The sequence below is a fragment of the Mobula hypostoma genome, chromosome 6 (genome assembly GCF_963921235.1).
Source record: "Mobula hypostoma chromosome 6, sMobHyp1.1, whole genome shotgun sequence".
Classification (NCBI taxonomy): Eukaryota; Metazoa; Chordata; class Chondrichthyes; order Myliobatiformes; family Myliobatidae; genus Mobula; species Mobula hypostoma.
In genome coordinates this window covers 69,573,624-69,595,774 of record NC_086102.1, presented here as the reverse complement: position 1 = coordinate 69,595,774, position 22,151 = coordinate 69,573,624, and the positions used below count along the sequence as shown (strand labels likewise).

Sequence of the window (22,151 nt, the reverse complement as noted above, 5' to 3'; positions counted from 1 at the left end):
TATTGTGTAATAAAGGAAGTCAACTGCACTCAGAAAATTGTATTCACCACAGAAACCAGTTGTAAAGTTTCGGATACCTCTGCAGAGTTGATTGATTGTTTCACCTTTCAAGTACAGAGCTTCTGTTCAGCAGAGACAATGCATCGAAACTAGCTAACGAAAGCAAATATTTGCTCTATTTGCATCAGTGATACAGCAGATTATCAAATGCACAGACATTGCTTACCTATCAAAGAAGAATTAATGACACTCTACATTTTGTAATTGTTGCCAGTTATCAATTTTGGCATTTATTATAAATAATAGTAAAAGAATAAAGTTAGAATGTGTGCGGTCATGGAGAACTTTTAACAGCCACAGGATTTCCCGAAGCAGTTTTGAGTGAACAACATATTTTTGAAGTATTATGTGACAATGTACTTTAAGTATTGGTTGAGGATTAAATATTAGCTTGTGGCAAGCTCTTCTATTCTTAGTGATATATTGTCTTATATGCCTGTCTGCAAAGGTTTTATTTAAACCCCATTTTCTAAAAGTCCAACATTCTCACAGAAACACTTTGGAATATTCAGCACTCAAGGTCTTTGCGGGGCAAGCTAAATATGAACTGATAGTGTTACCACATACTAATGTTGACATGTGTAATACACTATTCATATAAGTACACAATATTTGAATCTTCCTCTCATCTTGCTGTTATTAGATAATTCACCTGGTCCACTCTCTAGTTAATGTTACTTTTCCTGCTGCTCAGTCTACTACTTCAATAAATAAAACACACCACAGTACTTTCCTCCAGTGTCACTCCAGTGCAACGATTAACTTGAGTCTGGCATTATCATCATCCAGATCATCTCCAAGAATCATATCTACTCCCACCTTCATCCTGTTACCACCTGCCTTCTCTAACATATTCCTCTTGTGTGAGCTGCTTTTAGGCAACTTTGACTAAAACATGTATTCGGCTTCCATTCTCTGATGGCTCTCCTGTCATGTTTCTACTTCTGTATCTTGCTTTGGAGGAGGTGCAACTTTCTTCAACTGAACAACATTGAGATGAAGGGTCTCAGTCTGAAACGTCAACTGTACTGTTTTTCTCCAGCATTTTGTGTGTGTTCCTTGAGAAAAGCAAGCTACTTTCAGACCTGACTACATGCTTCATACAATCATTAATGATTCTCTCTCCCAAGTCTGATCACAGTGTTAGGCTTAATCTTACTAGTTCCAATCTCGGGATTCTGTTTGAACAGGCCCAAGCTCCTGACTACGCATGTCACGCTGCAAAGACAGTCAAGTCCTCTTTACTAACATTTGATTTCTTTGTGAAACCTCAGCTTTCATCTACTGCTGAATCCTTAATCACAAATTTGTCATCTCCAAGTCAGAGTATTTTAATTCTAGCTTCATTTGTTTTCTACCCTATACAAATTCCATAAGATAAATGCTATCTGTTGGAAAAACTTCAAGTATTGAAGTAGATGTGGCTTCAGAGGTGAAAATTACCTTCTCCACTGTATCTGTTTTTATAATCTTGTACTATCATTATGCATTTTGACAATTATGACTGTTTAAGTGATCACTAAGGTCTTATTAAAGAAGCAGCAAATATAACTTGAAAGTCATGAAATCCTGGAAAGCAATGCTACTCAAAAGACTGCTATTCATCATTTTGTGAAAATTGGCATTCTTTTAAAAACTGATGTTTTGTTTTGCTTGAATGACCTTTTATGGATGTTTAACAACCATTTAGGTAAACGCACACAAAATGCTGGAGGAACTCAGCAGGGGAGGCAGCATCTATAGAAAGGAGTAAACGCTGGACGTTTCTATCGAGTCTCTTCAGCAGGACTGGAGAAAAAAAGACAAGAAGTCAGAGTTAGATGGTGGAGGGAGGGGACAGAGAAACAGGAGGTGATAGGTGAAACTGGGAGGGGTGAAGTAAAGAGCTGGGAAATTGATTGGTGAAAGAGATATCGGGGCTGGAGAAAAGAGAATCTAACAGAGAAGGGCAGAAGGCCACAGAAGAAAGAAAAGATGGAGAAGCACCAGAGGGAGGAGCCCCCTCCTTCACCATTCCCCATCTCCTTTTCCCGCTCTCACCTTATCCCCTTGTCTGCCCATCGCCTCCCTCTGGTGCTCCTCCCCCTTTTTCTTTCTTCCATGGCCTTCTGTCCTCTTCTATTAGATTCCCCCTTCTCCAGTCCTGTATCTCTTTCACCAATCAACTTCCCAGCTCTCTACTTCACCCCTTCCCCCTCCCAGTTTCACCTATCACCTTGTGTTTCTCCCTCCCCTTCCCCCATCTAACTCTGACTCCTCATCTTTTTTTCTCCAGTCCTACTGAGGATCTCGGCTCGACACGTCAATTACTTACTCTTTTCCGTAGATACTGCCTGGCCTGCTGAGTTCCTCCAGCATTTTGTGTGTGTTGCTTGGATTTCCAGCATCTACAGATTTTCCCTTGTTTGCATTTAGGTAAATGGTTGGTTCACCTGTCCTCATTCCTTTCTAAGTTCTTTAAACAGAATGTATTTGTCTAATTGCTTCTTCTCGGATTGCCAAATTTTCAAAGTTGTCCCAGAGTTTGGAGGAATTAAAGAATAATCTCTTGAATACCACCTTATATAACACATAAGAGAAAGAGGTGAGTAAAGTTAGGAATCTGGGAATCTGATGAAGTCTTTAACCTGAAATATTAACCCTGTTACTCTCTGTGGATGCTGCCTGACTTGCTGAATGTTTTTAATTGAATTTTTTTAATTTCAAATTTCTAGATTCAGCAATATTTTTATGTCTTTTACTTAACACTTAACAGTTTTCTGATATAGAATATACACAAGATAAAACATGATGACTGTGAAATTGGGTCAGTATTTCTCTTTATTTCTTTATCTATTTCCTTCCTCGTTATACTCTGTTCTTTCTTTCTCATGCTCTTGTAGGCAGAGCTGAAATATTTAAGCAGTTTTATGAACTTTCAAAGTGCCTCAAAGCAGCAGTGAAAGGAAAGGGAGCTTACTTCTTTTCACTGGCTTGGGTCCAGACCCAGGGGCAAGGCAAGTAAAAGGCAATGACTGGCATTTACTGTACCTTAGCCAATACACTTTTCAGTAACCAGGTAACCTTAAAGTCATAGTAAAGATCATTTAGATGTTAAGAACATAAAGTACAGGCTGTCCCAAGGTAACAAGTGGATTCTACTCTTACAAGCGCCCATGGCTTGATCTTGTACATAAGTTGGAAAACTCATAAAACTTTGAAACTTAATAATATTATGGGAGCTAGATGATTTGTAAGGGTAGCCATAGGTTAAGTGTAAGTAACCCAGGGTCACCCTGTAACACTTGCAATATTAGTTGCAAGGATAGTTTAGTATTTCATTATACTTTTGACGTAGGTTTAGGCTCAATATGACAAACCAGCATTACAAAAAGGAAAGTGTGCAACAAGTCAATAATGTAACCAAAACACATGCGCATTTTGAAAAGCTTATTTGAGTAAAGTCCTGTATATAGTGTTTTATGTCACCTCATCGATTTTGTTATAATTTACTTAAGCCCATTGATTTCTGCCATAATTATTTGGCTGTCCCCTATCTCCTATCGAAAACAATTCCATTTCTTCTTGAACAAAAGATAATTTAATTTAAGTGTAGTTGCAGACACCAGCCTGGCAAATATTGTTTAAGTATTTTCTTATAAAAATGATTCCCCCTCTTTGTTGTAGCTCCAGATACCTGCATGGATGTTGAAGAATTCTTTATTCACATGCAAAGGAACCAGAGGTGATGGGAACATAGAATCAGAGAATTGTACAACTCAGAAATGAGTCCTTGGTTCACAATGTTCATATTGCCCTATAATCCCATTTTCCAGCACAAAGTCCATAGCCATACCCTTCTGTGACCTGCCTGCTTTAACTGCCTGTCTAAATGTCTCAAACACAGTTATTGTATCTGATTCCACCAGAGATATTGATACAATTGTGGTGACAGCACATTTGATTAACCTCAGCTATTAATGCACAGATCAAAAATATTTTATTTACTCTCTATCCTAAATCTAATGACATCTCCTTATTCTCGACTTCTGAATCACTGGAAATTATCTGTAATTCTCCCTAAAAGCCTCTATCAACTCACTATTTAATCTCATCTCTTCTGGTGAAAAAAGTTCCCAATTGTCCATCTTGCAGGTCTCTCCCTGCTATCTGAACATCTCCTTTGGTGTGAGATAGAAATGACCAAACTTCAGCGATAAGCACTGAATTCACCATTCCCATGAAGTTTAATAAGCCATTTTCTAGAAAAGCTCTAACTCAGGGGTTCCCAGTCTTTTCATGCCATGGAGCTTTACCATTAACCGAGGGGTCCGTCGGCCCCAGTTTAGGAATGCCTGCTCTTGACGAACACTTGATGAACTTACTTTATAGCATTATAAACATAAGATGTTGCTTTCATATTGTGAACCAAAATCTACAAATTCACCAATGCTACCAAATCCAATTTAACTGCCATTGGATTCCAGATGCCTTGACTGGCTGTTGTCACATCAAGTTGTTTTTTTCTGCAGCATTCTATAATCCTTAGAATTATACAAAACTTCTCACGTTACGGGTGAAGTGAGAATTCTTGCTAATGTTGAAAAAATTAAGTTAGAAGGTGCACAAGAAGTTAAAAAATATTCAAGATGCACACCATTCAGTAAGCTGAAGATTCGATTGTGCTGTGTTTCTAATGCTGCATTTTTTAGTTGTCCCCTCCCCATTTTGCTTGATTAGGATGCGAAGTTCTTCAATCCAATCATACTCTTTGTACAACTTATTCCATTAATTACCTAGGGAACACTGCAACAGAAAACAAACAAAACCTACCCTGAACACTTTAGACTGGATACAGAACAGAAAATAAAAAGAGAATGTGAATGTTTATTTTGCACCGGGATCCAAACATAATCTCCAAACTAGAATTCTTTTACCATTTTGGCAGCTATCATTTTTGCAAAATGTCTATGCTACCTCACAGAAATTGGTAAGATCAGCTTTTACAACAAGGTGGCTTACCTTGTCTTAAGTATTACTGTAGTGGAGCTAAAATGGAAGAGATGCATTAGTGTAATGCAATTGCAACAAACACTAAATTGACATTCAAATGTAAATTATATATATGTACATAATAAGCACTTTAAAGTTCACCAAAAGCATTTGTTCCACAAAGTTTGGTCATTTCTCATTCCTTCAAATATATTTTGTTAATGTGAGAAACAGGTATTCCTGAAACAAGTATTTAGTTGGAATTTTCTGCTCCCTCTGTATTGGCTTTGATTTCTGCAGATTCTAAAACTGAAATACAACTGGTGTGTTGGAAAGACATTACAATTTACTACTTCCACATCAGACATTTCAAGGTGGAGGTGAATGGATGTTAAAAAAAAATCAATGCTCTGTGGGCAAGCAGTTTGTGTTTGACCCTAAGATAAACACTGTAATGAAGACAACCTCATTTGCTCTTAAAACAACACCTCACCTTGGCTATAATTTTGTAAACATCAGTCCACCATGTTTTATATGAAGCTGAATGAACAAACCCATTTCAAACATGTTCTGACCCTTCTGTACTGAATAACAGAACCTCTAGTTTCAGAAGTGCTAAATGTAAATGTGGATAAATGTTCAGGCAACCCACAACACACTGGATAACTACCCAAACCACTCCTACATACAGACTGTTTCAGAAGACCACGAAGTGTCATTGGTGGGTGTCCAATGCCTTTCACAATACAAACTATGTGAAACTAACTAAACCAATGTTTTATATGAGTACTGTAAATTGAATCAAGCAACAAAACATACAAGTTATGCTCAATAGATTACATATATTATTGAATTGTAAAACTAAGCAGTAGTCATCTTGGAAGCACAAGGGGCTGCAGATGCTCGAATTAGTTATCTTGTGGGATCAGAATAATGCAAAGTCAACACTTGTGTCTGAGGAGAACTTAAGAATGGTCAGTGTAGTTGTAGATTTCAGCATTTTATTGTTAGGTTTCACAAGCATGGTTGTTGGTCTTGGTGCAGCCAAATACTTCCCCATATGAAGGAAACAACATTAGACTTTAAGGAAAGGCGAGCAGCCCTGCTGCCCTTGTGTAGTTACTGCCAATTACTTTCCAAAGGTCAGGAAAAGGGAATCTGAGTAGAAATCATCATTAACCTGATTGATCACAGCTTAAGGCAAAGGAAAATCTATAGCTAAGGAAGAATATCAACATCTGAAAATGGGACTGCAATCTTCAAAACTTTTGTTTAAATAATACGCAAGTGTTGCATTAAAAAGATACCATGGTACCCAATCCAGCAATAGATAAAGTAACTTGCTCTCAGTTAATAAAGTTATTTGCTTACTTATGACTTGTTTCCACTGTAACTCAACACTAGTGTATGAGTACAAGTACAGGTGATTTTTTTCTTTCAATAATATTCAAATGTAATAAGACATTAAAAAATCTTTTTACAGAATTATTTTAAAATTGTCTTACATATTGTAAAAAATTACAAATTTTCACAATCATTTCAATATTGTGTTTAAATATTTGATTATTAAATATATGCTATATTTTTAAATAAAAGTTGCCATTTTTATACAACTGCTTTACAAAAATGTTCAGAACATTTTCCATACGTGGGCCACTTTCCCGTTGCAAATTCCGAAGGGTACCGGCAAAGGAATTTTAACCCTTGCAGTCCTTTGGACTGACAAAATGTCTATAGGTCGCAGTGACCTACACAAATTCACTTTTCGAATACATGCTTGGAACTTTCCTCGTCGGCCGGTGCTGGTTATACTTTCCATAGTGTCCAGGTGCATAACTGTAACCTTTTCCGTCTTCGGGTAGACCTGAGCAGCAGAAGATGGCACCTGCTGCGATGATGAAGCCGGCAGTAGCCCATCCGATGAAGATCGCCTCTCCGATTTCATGTTTCTGTGCGTTGGGAACCAGTGGGTCGTAGAAATTCCTGATAATAGAGTTGCCAACCCAGGAAACGGGGATCAGGACGAGAATGCCGGTGATTAGAAACATAACGCCGCCTGTGATCAGGATGCGGCTTTTCAACCGCCCGCTTGCAAACGTGCTGCGAGTGCATTTCATCCCCATCGCAGTCAGGAGGACGGTCAGGAACTGCAGAGCCACCGCAGTACACATCAAGGCACGGCTAGCTTGCAGCTCGGGCGGAAGGGCCAGCAGGGAGTCGTATATCTTGCACTGCATTCGGATGTTCGCCTGCCGGACGCAGTTCATCCACAAACCTTCCCACCTATTCTCGAACACCACCAGGTTATCCCCAATGAAGGCGGTCACTCTCCACTGCGGCAGTCCGGTTACCGCGCACGTCCCTACCAGACCGATGACCCCCAGCACCAGGCCGACAATTTGCAGGGCAGAGCTCTTCATTGCTGTTCGGGTTCACAGAAGCGCGCTGGAGCACAGCCACCTGTTAGGGAGAGCCAGGTTTCACTTAACCCGCCGCTCCGCTGGAGAGTGAAATTGCAAAATGCCCTACCCTTCCTCTGAGCTGAAAGGAGCTCAGTGCAAATACCTGACAAATCCTCCCCCTCTCTGCCCTTTTTGCATCTTCAGTAAAGCACTGACTGGGAAAGGGTTCAGAGGGGAAAAGGTGGACGATCTCAGCAGCCAATGAGGCGGTGGCCTGGGACAGGGGGTTATCAGTAATAGATTGTGATTCAGAATTACAGCGGGTTATGTTTGTTTTAAATCTCTGTTTTGTTCTTCACGGATGGTTGCTGTCTAGGGGGCGGGACGAATCTGAGAAGAATGATCACAAGCGAGGGGTTTGTGAGGTTAGAAAATATCGCGCCAGGTTAGGCAGCGGCCGTGGAAGGAGAACAACAGAGTTAGCGTTTCATGTCGACGATCTTTCGTCGGCGGGGGTGGGGGGGGGGGTTAAATGCAAAATGATGGTGTGCCACTGGCGTAGTTAAAAAAGGGGGGCGGCTGGAAATAGTGAAAAAAGTTAGCGAGAGTGTTGCTGTCCTTTGGAGAGTGGTAAAGGCGACTGAATAATTCAGCTTTTTTTTTCTCTCTTGGAGTTTTGGGTGCTGAGGAGAGACCTGGTAGATTTTTTAACCCAAAATAAACTTAATTCATAATCAAACGAATATTTGCAAGAATAAACTGTGCAATGCTTTTTTATCATTAAATTCATAGACAATACGTTCTGGAGGAACAAATTGTATCATTTCTTAATGCATGCATTACTAAATGACAATAAAAGAGGACTGCATGTCCTCATAATCTAATCTAAATAGTGTTCAATTATTTTTAAAAAAAACAGGAGCACTGTTGCTACTCATGTGGGCCCCTGGGGTGGTACATTACTACAATAACTGGGGGTCTTCCTCACCCAGCATATTGTGCTCCTTCCCCACGGAGTCCTTTTCGTGGCCGCACCGAGCTTCACTGTTGCAGCCAATCGGCAGCATATTCCTCTACGGACAACTCGGTGGGCTGGCGGACCAACACGCTTCGGGCAGAGCAAAGGGTGTCTTTCACCGAGTTGATAACCTTCCAGACGCTCTTAATGTCCTATGTGTGTGTGTGTCCGTGTGTCCGTCCGTCCCTGGGAACAGCCTGTAGATCAGATCTGTCTCGCAGCTCCTCGTAATGATCCGTGACACAGGTCCTTGCAACTTTCCCCAAACTCCTTCGTAAACCCACAGTCAGCAAAGAAGTGGGCGAGGAAGTTAATAAAATTATCAGTGGCATAGATAGAACACGACCAGAATCTTTATCCCGGGGTTGAAATGTTAAATACTAGAGGCCATGTATTTAAGGCTCGAGTGGGGGGGGGGGGATTCTTAAGGTAGTGTACGGGCTATGAGAGTGACATAGTTAATTCAGAAACAAAGGTTCTGAACTTAAAGAGGGGTAACTTTGAAGGTATGAGACGTGAATTAGCTAAGATAGACTGGCAAATGACACTTAAAGGATTGACGGTGGATATGCAATGGCAAGCATTTAAAGGTTGCATGGATGAACTACAACAATTGTTCATCCCAGTTTGGCAAAAGAATAAATCAAGGAAGGTAGTGCACCCGTGGTTGACAGGAGAAATTAGGGATAGTATCAATTCCAAAGAAGAAGCATACAAATTAGCCAGAGAAAGTGGCTCACCTGAGGACTGGGAGAAATTCAGAGTTCAGCAGAGGAGGACAAAGGGCTTAATTAGGAAGAGGAAAAAGATTATGAGAGAAAACTGGCAGGGAACATAAAAACCCACTGTAAAAGCTTTTATAGATATGTAAAAAGGAAAAGACTGGTAAAGACAAATGTAGGTCCCCTACAGACAGAAACAGGTGAATTGATTATGGGGAGCAAGGACATGGCAGACCAATTGAATAATTACTTTGGTTCTGTCTTCACTAAGGAGGACATAAATAATCTTCCAGAAATAGTAGGGGACAGAGGGTCCAGTGAGATGGAGGAACTGAGCGAAATACATGTTAGTAGGGAAGTGGTGTTAGGTAAATTGAAGGGACTGAAGGCAGATAAATCCCCAGGGCCAGACGATCTACATCCTAGAGTGCTTAAGGAAGTAGCCCAAGAAATAGTGGATGCATTAGTGATAATTTTTCAAAACTCATTAGATTCTGGACTAGTTCCTGAGGATTGGAGGGTGGCTAATGTAACCCCACTTTTTAAAAAAGGAGGGAGAGAGAAACCGGGGAATTATAGACCAGTTAGCCTAACGTCGGTGGTGGGGAAACTGCTGGAGTCAGTTATCAAAGATGTGATAACAGCACATTTGGAAGGCGGTGAAATCATCGGACAAAGTCAGCATGGATTTGTGAAAGGAAAATCATGTCTGACGAATCTCATAGAATTTTTTGAGGATGTAACTAGTAGAGTGGATAGGGGAGAACCAGTGGATGTGGTATATTTGGATTTTCAAAAGGCTTTTGACAAGGTCCCACACAGGAGATTAGTGTGCAAACTTAAAGCACACGGTGTTGGGGGTAAGGTATTGATGTGGATGGAGAATTGGTTAGCAGACAGGAAGCAAAGAGTGGGAATAAATGGGACCTTTTCAGAATGGCAGGCAGTGACTAGTGGGGTACCGCAAGGCTCAGTGCTGGGACCCCAGTTGTTTACAATATATATTAATGACTTGGATGAGGGAATTAAATGCAGCATCTCCAAGTTTGCGGATGACACGAAGCTGGGTGGCAGTGTTAGCTGTGAGGAGGATGCTAAGAGGATGCAGAGTGACTTGGATAGGTTGGGTGAGTGAGTGGACAAATTCATGGCAGATGCAATTTAATGTGGATAAATGTGAAGTTATCCACTTTGGTGGCAAAAATAGGAAAACAGATTATTATCTGAATGTGGCTGATTAGGAAAAGGGGAGGTGCAACGAGACCTGGATGTCATTATACACCAGTCATTAAAAGTGGGCATGCAGGTACAGCAGGCGGTGAAAAAGGCGAATGGTATGCTGGCATTTATAGCGAGAGGATTCGAGTACAGGAGCAGGGAGGTACTACTGCAGTTGTACAAGGCCTTGGTGAGACCACACCTGGAGTATTGTGTGCAGTTTTGGTCCCCTAATCTGAGGAAAGACATCCTTGCCATAGAGGGAGTACAAAGAAGGTTCACCAGATTGATTCCTGGGATGGCAGGACTTTCATATGAAGAAAGATTGGATGAACTGGGCTCGTACTCGTTGGAATTTAGAAAATTGAGGGGGGATCTGATTGAAACGTATAAAATCCTAAAGGGATTGGACAGTCTAGATGCAGGAAGATTGTTCCCGATGTTGGGGAAGTCCAGAACGAGGGGTCACAGTTTGAGGATAAAGGGGAAGCCTTTTAGGACTGAGATTAGGAAAAACTTCTTCACACAGAGAGTGGTGAATCTGTGGAATTCTCTGCCACAGGAAACAGTTGAGGCCAGTTCATTGGCTATATTTAAGAGGGAGTTAGATATGGCACTTGTGGCTACGGGGATCAGGGGGTATGGAGGGAAGGCTGGGGCGGGGCTCTGAGTTGGAGGATCAGCCATGATCATAATAAATGGTGGTGCAGGCTCGAAGGGCCGAATGGCCTACTCCTGCACTTATTTTCTATGTTTCTATGTATATTTTGTACACACACAGTGCGGTAGGTGTCTGGAACACACTGTGTGGGTGGAGGCAGATACGAGAGTACTGCTCAAGAGGCTTTTAGATAGGCACACAAATATGAAGGGGTATGGATCATGTGCAAACAGAGAGTTTAATTTGGCATAGGCAGAGGCATCGAGGGGCAAAGGGCCTATTCCTGTGCTGTAGTCTGTCGGCTTTTCCATCTCTAACGCATTAGTTCAGCTCTCCCATCCACCACCTTTCCCCTTCTCCTCCTCCTTCCCCTTCCCTACATCCTTCTCCAGTTCAGATGGAGGATCATCAACCTGAAACGTTGATCTTGTTTCTCTCTCCACTGATGCTGCCTAGCCTGCAGAATAATTCCAGCATTTGTTGAAACATAAAGTACTGGAAATAATTATAAACACAAGATATTGTGCAGTTGCTGGAAATGTTCAGCAACAGGCTCAAAATGCTGGAGGAACTCAGCCGGTCAGGCAGCATCTATGAAAGGGGATAAATAGTCAACATTTTGGGCCAATATTCTTCATCAGGACTGAAAAGGAAGGGAGCAGAATCCAGAAGGGGGCTTCTTTTCCAGTGCTAATGGTCTCAGCTTGAAACATTACATGCTTATTTCCCTCCATAGATGCTGCCCGACCTGCTGAGTTCCTCTAGCATTTTACTGGGGATAACTAGTAGTTTAGGCAGTATTTGTGGAAAGAAAAAGTTAAGGTTTTGAGTCAATGACATTGCATTGAAACTGGAGAAATGAGGAAAAAAATGTGTTTGAAGAGTTTAAAACAAAACAAGTGACTGTTATCATGTAATTCCAAGGATCTTCAGGCAACAAAAGAAAGTGCTTTTGGTGCCATCTAGTTAATGGATGAATGAAAGCAGTTACTGAAGGAGAGGAAACAAAGGCTAACAATATTGTCTAGGAGCCAAGAATCTCCAATCCAGACTGTGTTACCTTTTTTCTCCTCTCCACTATTCCTAACCCGCTTGAACCCCTCTTACTCTCTCTATGACCAAATGCCAATGGGGCATGTACCATTTCCCCCACTCTTTTCACTCAAACTAACCTAACCCCCACCCTCTCCTTAAGCAATTGTAGTACTACTCAGTCTGATTATCATCATCACATTCATTGAAAACGACAGTGCTTTTGTGGTCTAGCAAACTGATCTCCACGTCACAAAAGCCAAACCTCAGCTCTCAAATACTCTCTGATAGCTCCCTCTGAATCAGGCCATGGTCTCCCAAATAGTGACGAGCCTCACTTCTACAGTTTCCTGCCTCACGGAGCCCCAGCCCTATACTGTTACCTTCCCAAGACCCACATGCAGGACTGTCCAAGCTACACATGGCATCAACCTGCATTATTCCACCAAGCTTATTTTCCTACCTTGACTCTTTGTACTTATACCTAAGGTACCACCAGTGCTCACTTCCATTTTGACAGATTCCAACACCTTGGTCCCAACCAGCTCTACTTTACCAGGAATCAGTAATCCCTCATCCAGCACAAGGATAGTCTTGTCTTAACCTTCACACCCATTCCACACCCCACTACTCTTTTGAACAGAAGCCCAGCCAGTTCTCCTTCACCATCCGACTTATTTGCCTGGCTGAACTCCTTCCTATATTGAACAACTTCGCACTGTTCACACACACAACACACATCAACTGGGCTGTTTCAGCTGTAAAATACCATCAAAGAGGCAGAGGCAAAACAAGCTCTACTCTTAACACTGGTTAGACCACACACCCTATATTACTTTTAAATGGTGCATTAACCATTTTACTATCTAGATACTTAATGATCCGTCCTAGATTCCCAACATCGGCTCTGGTTGGTAGGCCATTTGCCTTCGACCATTATCAAAACTGTCTGACCTTAAGCAACAAACAGAGCTGCTTGGATAGTGATCAGTTGTATAGTGTTCATCATCCCTGTCTTACACTTGCCTGTGTTATACACCACCTTCAGCATCAGCCGGATGCTTTAGCTGTGCACTGTTCCCCCATGCCTCCTCTCCTACCCCACCCCATCCTTACCAAATCCTGTCTTAATGTCTCACTGCATGAACTCATTGAAACATCAGATTGTCTGGATGTCATCAGATCTGCATTCATTTGAATGTTACAACGTTATTAGAACTTTTGGTACGTTTATGAACACATTTTGAAGGTTCAGGCATTAGTTTAATTTTCCAGCCTGCTGCAGTGTACACTATGTCTGACCATGTTAATTGATATTCAGAAACAAAAGGATTCAGTCACAGGCCATGAAGCTAATATATCTTTGTTCCTGATAACAGTTCCTGTCCAGTCCAGATGTTTTCCATGGACTCATCCTCCTGAAGGTAGCATGTACGTCAGCTTCAGAGACAGAGATCGTAGGGTCATCGGGGGATGAGGGAGTCTGTGATGGTTCCTCCATTTTCTGATGATCAAAGCAGGCATAGAAGGCATTCAGCTGACCTGGAAGCAAAGTCCTGCTGTATCTCGTGTCACATGATTTAACTATATAAGAGGTGATAGCACTCAAACCCTGCCACAGCTGTTGAGCATCCCTCGTTGATTCAAGTTTGATCCAGAGTTTTCACTTTGCTCGTGAGATGACTTTCCAGAGATCATACCAGCATCTCTTGTAGCTTTATTGGTCTACAAACCTGAATGCCTCTGATCTGACCCTCAGCAGACTGTGGATCTCATGATTCATCCAGGGCTTCTGACTGTGGAAGACTGCGTGATTTAGTAGGGACACACAGTATTTACCTGAGACTAAAGAGAAATATTCCAGTAGTTCAGTTCAGTTAACACTGCTGACACATTTTCAGAATGCCATGCCCAAACCTAGTTTCACAAAGGAAAATGAAACATAAAAACGGTGATGGAATTAAAAAATAGCAAAGAAATCCAACGGAAAATGCTGAAAACACTCAGCAGATCAAACAGCATCACCTGTGGAGAGGGAAGAGTGACTATTTCAAATTAATAACTTATCATCATAAGTTGAATGAATTATGAACAAAATTTAACCAAGCATCCAATACTTCTGTGCAGTAATCCTTAAGATATTCTTCATCTATTTTGGAATCTTTATCTTGTTAATTTGTCAACATCTTGTTAACATTCTGTTTGTTACCTGGTTTAACATTGCTTTACAAGAGATTGAAGACGTGTTTGACTGACTCTAACTTGATTATTTCTGGTTTAGTAGACTTTTTTACAGACTGGTTTATAATGTGTCATTGAGTGAGAATAATTTAATAAATTTGTACAGCAGTTTTTCAGCTGTAGCTGAGAGAAGGAAACTCTCAATGCAAGATATTTATTAAGATTAAGACACAGATATTGCACATATAAAACCAATAACCTGAATTGTACATTGAGCAAAATAAATTATAGGTATTTTTTTGGCCTTTCGTATTAAAAGGGTTAGGTTTTTTATGACTACCCAATGATCTCAAGATTAATTTATAGGTACTCTATGAGGCTGTGTGCTTAGACCCCTGCTCTACTTGCTTTATACTTATGACACTTCTCCATAGATTGTCACCTTGTCGTGGTGGAGAAGCTTACATAGAATATAGAACATAGAAAAGTACAGCACAGTACAGGCCCTTCAGTAAGTGGCCAGAGGATTCCTTGTTACTTCCCCAATACTTACTTATCCATGGAAATAAAGCACTGCAGAAGGATGTTGGATTTGGGGGAAACCTGGCAGCTTCATCGAGGAAATGACCAACTGCGGCTTTACTTTTACCTTAAAATCATCAGTTGATGACAAAGTTTGATTATCCATCTCTATATATGTTTAAAATGGTTGTTAATATTTTAATTGTATTGTTATTGTACATACCTTTGCCACCACTGCAATGCTGTTATAAATCGAAAATAATGATTATCTCTCGAGTTTTTAAAAAAGATATAATTTAGCAGCTTTGAACATTCAACTGACTGGAATCTCCATTAAAGGAATAAATACTCCTAAATAATTAATTGCATGCCATAGATCCTGTACTTCAATGCATAATGTTACTCTAGGGCATGATTGCCATTTACCCAAATCAGCATTGATCAGTATTTCATCACACACTGTTTGGCATGTAAAAACCTGTGAGAACACCTCAGCAGAGGTCATGAGCTTGAGGTGGTAGTCTCTCTACATGAAAGATTAAGGCTGATGATGAATGAGACTCCTGTAACAAATTTCTGAAAGTTATGAGAGATACTTTCTGAAGATTACTTCATAAATTTAGCTCATTTAAATTTTCTCCAGTTTTGGTTGTATGCAGACACAGGACTATCTTATTACTAGACTGTTGCAAAATGGACTTAATATTGTGAAATCATCAACAAATATTCCCACTCTGATCTTATGATGAAGAAAAGGTCACCGATGAAGTATTTGAAGAGTATTAGGACAATGTTACCCTAAGTGTTCTATGGCTGAGGCAATTTATTTTTATCATTCTTTGTGTGCGTCTAATTCACACCATTAAAGAGATTCCTCGTGATTCCAAATCACCTTTTCCTAGGCTTCCCACCGGCATTCTCAATTAAGAGGTGTGTAAATGTCTGGTGCAGCCACTCCCACCTCAACTCTACAATGCAGCTCTTTTGTTTCGTACTGGAGTTAAGTGGACCTCACAGAATTAAAGTGAAAGGGTTATTGATGGAAAAGTGCTGCTTGATAGCGTCACCAAATGAGCTTCAAATATTTAGTTGCTTATTAGATGAACTGATAATTTGACACTGGCTAGATTGGATATCTCTCAGTTTTGAAGATCAGATATGCCTGGGCAATTTTTAGACCATAAAACCATTAGACATCGAAGCAGAATTAGGCTATTTGGACCATCAAGTCTGCTTTGCCGTTCAATCGTGGCTAACTTATTATCCCTCTCAACACCATTCTCTTACTTTCTCCTTATAACCTTTGGCGACCTTAATAATCAAGAACCTATCCACCTCTGTTTTAAATGTATCGAGCAACTTGGCTTCCACAGCTGTCTATGGAATTCATTTGCTGGGTAGTATAAGGTATGTAGACCAGATTTGTGGTTGCACAGAAACAGCTTGTCCAGAGTCACGGCCAGCTCTAGAAAATAACTTTTTTTTCTCCTTCAGTCAAACTTGTATTTAAAATCCACAGCCTTTATCCAATATTGGCAGTCATTTCTTGATATCACATGGGGTGTGTCAGATTGATGAAGATTGGTTGGGAACTCTAAAGTGAAGTTGGATCTTCCCTGTGGCATATCTGATTAAAGATAGCAGCAAATGCTTAACTATCTTCCTTGGCATTTATCTGTTAGGTCCACCATCACTGAGAATGGTGATACTCTCAAAAACTCTCCCTCCTGTTAGCCAGAGGAACATCTGGAGAAATTTCTGAAACGCCAGTTTGCTGCTGTTGTTACTGCGTGGTCGGGAATCTTCCGGAGGGAAGGCCTCAAAATCCCCGGCTTTGCCTGCTGTTGGTGACCGAGATTGAGGTCAAATCGTTCAGACAGAGATGGCGCTCAGTACTCGGTGTCGGAGAGCTGATCGGAGGCTCAAAGTTTTCGGATGACTCAGAGTCGGACTGTGGTCGGGAATGGCAGGGAGAGTTTCTCTTCCTTCTCCCATCTGCGTGAGATGTGGGACATTTGAGAGACTTTGAATTTTTTACTGTGCTCATGGACTTCTTCATCAAGTTATGGTATTGTTGCCCTGTTGTAACTATATGTTATAATTATTTGGTTTTGTTAGTTTTTTCAGTCTCGGTCTGTCCTGTGTTTTGTGATATCACACCAGAGGAAATATTGTATCATTTCTTAATGCATGCATTACTAAATCACGATAAAAGAGGACTGCATGTCTTCATAATCTATAGTTCATGTACATTATCACAGATCATGGGTGTTGTAGGACTGAAAATCTTCAGCATGTCTTGAGGGTCCATTTTTCAAGAGTGCTCAGTTTTGAGCAGGTGGGTCTTTCCTCCATCCTCCATTCAGCACCATTATAGATGGAGAAAGTCCTCAGCTAGGCTTTGCATCCTTATGACCGTGTGGCTCACACTTCCCTCAACCCTATTAAACTGTTGCATTTCAATATATAGCTTCTTGAGGGCAAAGTTAAATAGGATTTACTGACAAATAGTGCACAAGGCTATTCATGAGCAATTTCAGGATCTGTACAATATAATGCTAGTTATGATATGCAGATGTATTGAAGTGCAGACACCAATTGGACTACCCTGAAATTTCTGATAACGTCGATGAATCGTGGTTGCCACGACGAATCTGTGATCATCTGCTCTCTGACTAACTGTTATATCCTCTTCTCCTCAGAGTTAAAAATACACTTGGACTAAGATGTTAACTGTCCTGTGCTATCACCAGTGGGATCATCAGTTGATCTGCCACCTGTCTTCAGGAGTCTCGGCCCGCTTATGATCAAGATCCCCTCGAGGTGGTGGGCATATCGCCCATCACTTCTAACTTTCTCCTTGATGTTCCTCTGAGAGTGTTCTCCAACATCATACTGATTTCCTCATCAAGTACACGCCAAGCCTTCTCACCTGCCATTGCTAGCCAGTTGACCTTCTTCTTCTTCTCTACCTCCTCACCACCACCATCATGCGAAGGATCTACCTGGGTACTGTGGCCTGAAACCTGACCTGGGTTATCTCTCATCTGACCTGGAGTATAATGACTCTCTCCAGAGCGAATCGCTGTGGCTTGTGAATCAGTGGATGAAAAGACCACATCATCTGTGCTTGGTGAAGTAATCTCATCTTCATCCACTGGGATGGAATAGCACCTCAGCTTTTCTTGGGGGACTCGTACACCTTTAATGCTGGAAAACGCTCTCCCACACCAACACACTGGACACTCAGAGCCTCTTATCCTAGCTCTTGATCGTAGTCGTTCCCTGTAATTAATTGTATCCGTCCGATTGGGTCCATCATTCTCCCTCCCTCTCGGAGGACCCCGAGGGTATGTTTCTCCGTATAAACTAGTAGCTTCAAGAGGGTGGGTGTTCTTCTGAGCTGGTGCCCGGACTGCCAATCCTGACACCCCCGGTGCCAGTCTTTCCTGACTGTCCGCTGTCTCTCCACGCTGTCACTGGACTATTCCCGGTTGCCAACCAGACTATTCCTGGTAGTCACTGGTGTCTAGAACAAAAGAGTTAAAAATACACTTGGACTAAGGTGTTAACTGTCCTGTGCTATCACCAGTGGGATCATCAGTTGATCTGCCACCTGTCTTCAGGAGTTTCGGCCCGCTTATGATCAAGACTCCCTCGAGGTGGTGGGCCAGCAATGCTAAAGCACCACCTCCCACTGGTGAGCTTAAAAACTTGGCATCTGTCTCTATCAGTCACTTCCATCCAACAGATAGTCTACTCTTCAGGTGTCTATGCAACTACAGAAGGGTTTGCAAGATATGTATACACTGTCTGACTATCTGCCCCTCTGGACATACTTGGTCTACACCCATGCTGATCCTTTCTCTGCTGCCTCAGCTACAGCCCTGCTGGTTGACTTGATCTCTCTTCTAGTGAAGCCAAGGTCACGCAGCCACTTCTGGAAAGTGAATGCAATAAACCCACGGCAGCCTACTTCGAATGGATAGCATGAGACCATCCACCCTCTGTCTCTGCGTCAGACATCAGACCTCTGCTGATCTGTTCTCCTGTCTCTTGAACCCTCTTGGTGTCTCTCAGCTCCTCTGTGTATCATCGCCCGAGGCTCTTAACTGGTTGGTCCTGAATGGATGGAATAAAGTACAGCCTATACTTCTAGCAAAACCTGCCATCCCACATTGTATTCTGTTCCTGGCGTCATCCATTTCATCTACAGAAGTAGCAAAAACATTCTCAAGTAAAAGAATTTATGAAGCAGGATCTTTCAATGTAATGCTCAAACAATGACTCGTTTAAATCTTTTCTAATAAACTGATATAAATCAAGAATAAATTGGGTCTCTTTGGTCATCCATTCTGGGAATTTAGACCATGTTTTTTTTTTCTTTTTGGGCAGAAGCTGAAGGAGCTGGTATTGGTGTGGACTTGGAAGAAATAGCAGGGAAGCTGTGCATAGCTTGGTCTCAAACTTTAGCATTGCCAGTATACAGCCGTCCAGGAGAGAGGGGTTGGAATTGGTGCATTCCACTGCAGTGCTGGGGGCAGTGTGGCGCGGTGTCCAAGCTGGGCTCGGTGCTACCCTCCCATGTTCACTTGGCATATTGTGTGCGAGTGCAGACTGCTCCAACATTCAGGGACTCAGAGTCTTGGATTGTACATGCTTGCTATCTTATAGTTATAGTCATAGTCATAGTCATACTTTATTGATCCTGGGGGAAATTGGTTTTCGTTACAGTTGCACCATAAATAATTAAATAGTAATAAAACCATAAATAGTTAAATAGTAATATGTAAATTATGCCAGTAAATTATGAAATAAGTCCAGGACCAGCCTATTGGCTCAGGGTGTCTGACCCTCCAAGGGAGGAGTTGTAAAGTTTGAAGGCCACAGGCAGGAATGACTTCCTATAACGCTCTGTGTTGCATCGCGGTGGTATGAGTCTCTGGCTGAATGTACTCCTGTGCTCAACCAGTACCTTATGTAGTGGATGGGAGACATATATAATGTCTACATATAGACATTATATGTACTATATGTACATTGTGCCGTGTATGACAGCTAGTACTGTGTTTTGTCTCTTGGTCCTGAAATAATACCGTTTCATTTGGTTGTATTCATGGGTAGTCATGTATGGTTGAATAACAATTAAACTTGAACATGAATTTGATCTTTTCTTGTACCAGGCCCTTTTAATAGAAGAGGGCTTGGAAGAAATTCACACATAATTTCACTGTGTGTTTCCAGCATTCATTCTCAGGTACAAACAGCACATGAGATTTTACATGGACCAATGCACTAATTATCTTCATGTGCCATAATTTGAGGGAACATTTTGTAACTGAAACAAATAACAGACTAATGTTTTCAAAAAGAAGAAAACATTACAATATTGTTCACTCATGGTGAACGATAACTCTGAATCAAACAGCAACTGAAATGCAGCTTTAACGTGTCACTCGCAGGGTGAGGACGAGATGCTGAAACCTGGAAATTCAAGCAATTGTGACCAAGCAGTGTGATTTGCAGTATTTGATCATTGATTCCGGTTAGATTTTTGATGGCTACTGCAATTTCTTTTATTTATTCATTTCTTTCTGCATCTAACCTTCTTGCCCACCTCCAATGACCATAAGAAGCTCCTGCAGTGATGTCCTCAAGCAGGGAGGATTGGCTTCTAATGATGAGAACCATCTTCCACTGGAGTGGTTTTCCATCTGTTACCCATTGACTCTGGGCTCACTGATACCACACACTGTCAAATGCTGCTTTGATGTCAAGAGCACTCACTTTCACTCACACTCTGCCTCTGCCTCTGGAGTCCATCTCTTTCGTGGATGTTTGGAGCAAGGTTATAATGAGATATGGAGCTGAATGATTTTGGGGAGACCAAAACTCACTGGTGCCTTCCATTGTCAGTCAGTTTGAATTTGTCTTACGTTTTTATGAAGACGGCATCCTTGGAAAATTTTCCACGTTGCCGGATGGATACCACATTATGACTGCACTAGAACCATGGTAGCATGACACTATTACAGCTCAGGACATCAGAGTTCAGATTTCAAATCCAGCTCCAGCTGTGACCATGTGGCTTTCAAATACCAAAGTATGCTGTATCCACTGTCTGGCTTATTTAGTTTTATCTGGTTAATTTTCAAAGATATTTTCAGTCCTGTGCTAAATTGAAAGGAACGCCCATGAATTTTAACTTCCTACCTTTGTTTCTTCCAAACTGCTTTGCTTGGTATTGATCTTATAAGGTCTAGAGTTGTGGTTGAAAATCAATAGGAGAGAGAATGTCTGCAATATTGAAAACGTCTGCAGCAAAATAACACCTCATTGCATTTAATTATTTATTCACAGATAAAACTACAATATAGATGGAATACTGAAATAGGAGACATCTTTAAGCATAAACAATTTGGATCTCGTGCTGATCCTCGCAACAGAATTTTATTGGATTTTATTTTGAAAATGTGTAATTATTATGAAAGGACAGACAAGCCCATTGTTTTTGAAACTAAGAACTTCAACAAAATTGCTGTTGAGAGTTACTCAGATATTTTGTTGATTACAAGAGAAAAGCAGAGTAAGTATTACAAACATGGCCTTTCCATAATGAAAGATGATCAGTAGGGAAGGGAAATGGATGAACTTTTCTCAGAAGGACAGGGACTCAGAAAAGCAAAATAATATGTTGTTGGTTTAAAGCGTACACGTGGACAACCCTGATTTAGACAAATATGTATATGTGAAACACAAATTACAAAATCAGATGTTGGAGCAAAGAGAAGAACCAAGATTACCAAGAGAAAGAAAATGTTGGGTGTGGAAAATTCTGTACTTTGGGGACTAACTGGCATTTGCATAGCCACATTTCAAAGATTCAAGGTACATTTCTTCTCAAAGTATGTATGCAGAATACATGCCTGAGATTCATCATCCCAGACAATCACGAAACAAAGAAAACCATGGAACCTGGTCAAAAAGAAAGCTTCAAACCCCCAACGTGCAATAAAAAAGAACATCACACAAACGGCAAAGAGGTGACAAACACAGAATATAAAGCATTGAAGCGCAAAGCCAATGAAACATACCAGGAATGCTCAGCTTCAGCTCAGTTCAGTTCAATCTCGCTGTCACAAAGTGGGCATTGATGGCGGACCCAAAAGCAAGACACATCTTGTGAGGTTAACTTAAATTAAGTTTATTGATCGATACAAGGAGAGCAAAGCAGAAGCAGGAATAGCATACTGGGCAAGGACTCAGGCCCTGGACTAGGTCTGGGCTAGGACTCGGAACACGGACCTCCAGGGCCAGTACTTGATACTTGAAGCCTCCAGAGCCAGGACTTGATACTTGAAGCC

General features: G+C 41.2%; 1 protein-coding gene across 1 annotated transcript; it reads right to left on the bottom strand.

Moving 5' to 3' along the window:
- Positions 1-4,731: 4,731 nt before the first annotated feature.
- Positions 4,732-7,760, bottom strand: LOC134348088 (claudin-8-like). The gene has a single exon (XM_063050932.1). The coding sequence runs from the start codon at positions 7,449-7,451 to the stop codon at positions 6,780-6,782; it is 672 nt and encodes a 223-aa protein (XP_062907002.1). The 5' UTR covers positions 7,452-7,760; the 3' UTR covers positions 4,732-6,779.
- Between the last annotated feature and the right edge of the window lie 14,391 nt (positions 7,761-22,151).

What these genes read in the sequence shown, in the direction of transcription:
- LOC134348088 (XM_063050932.1), bottom strand. Translation starts at nt 7,451, where the DNA reads ATGAAGAGCTCTGCCCTGCAAATTGTCGGCCTGGTGCTGGGGGTCATC.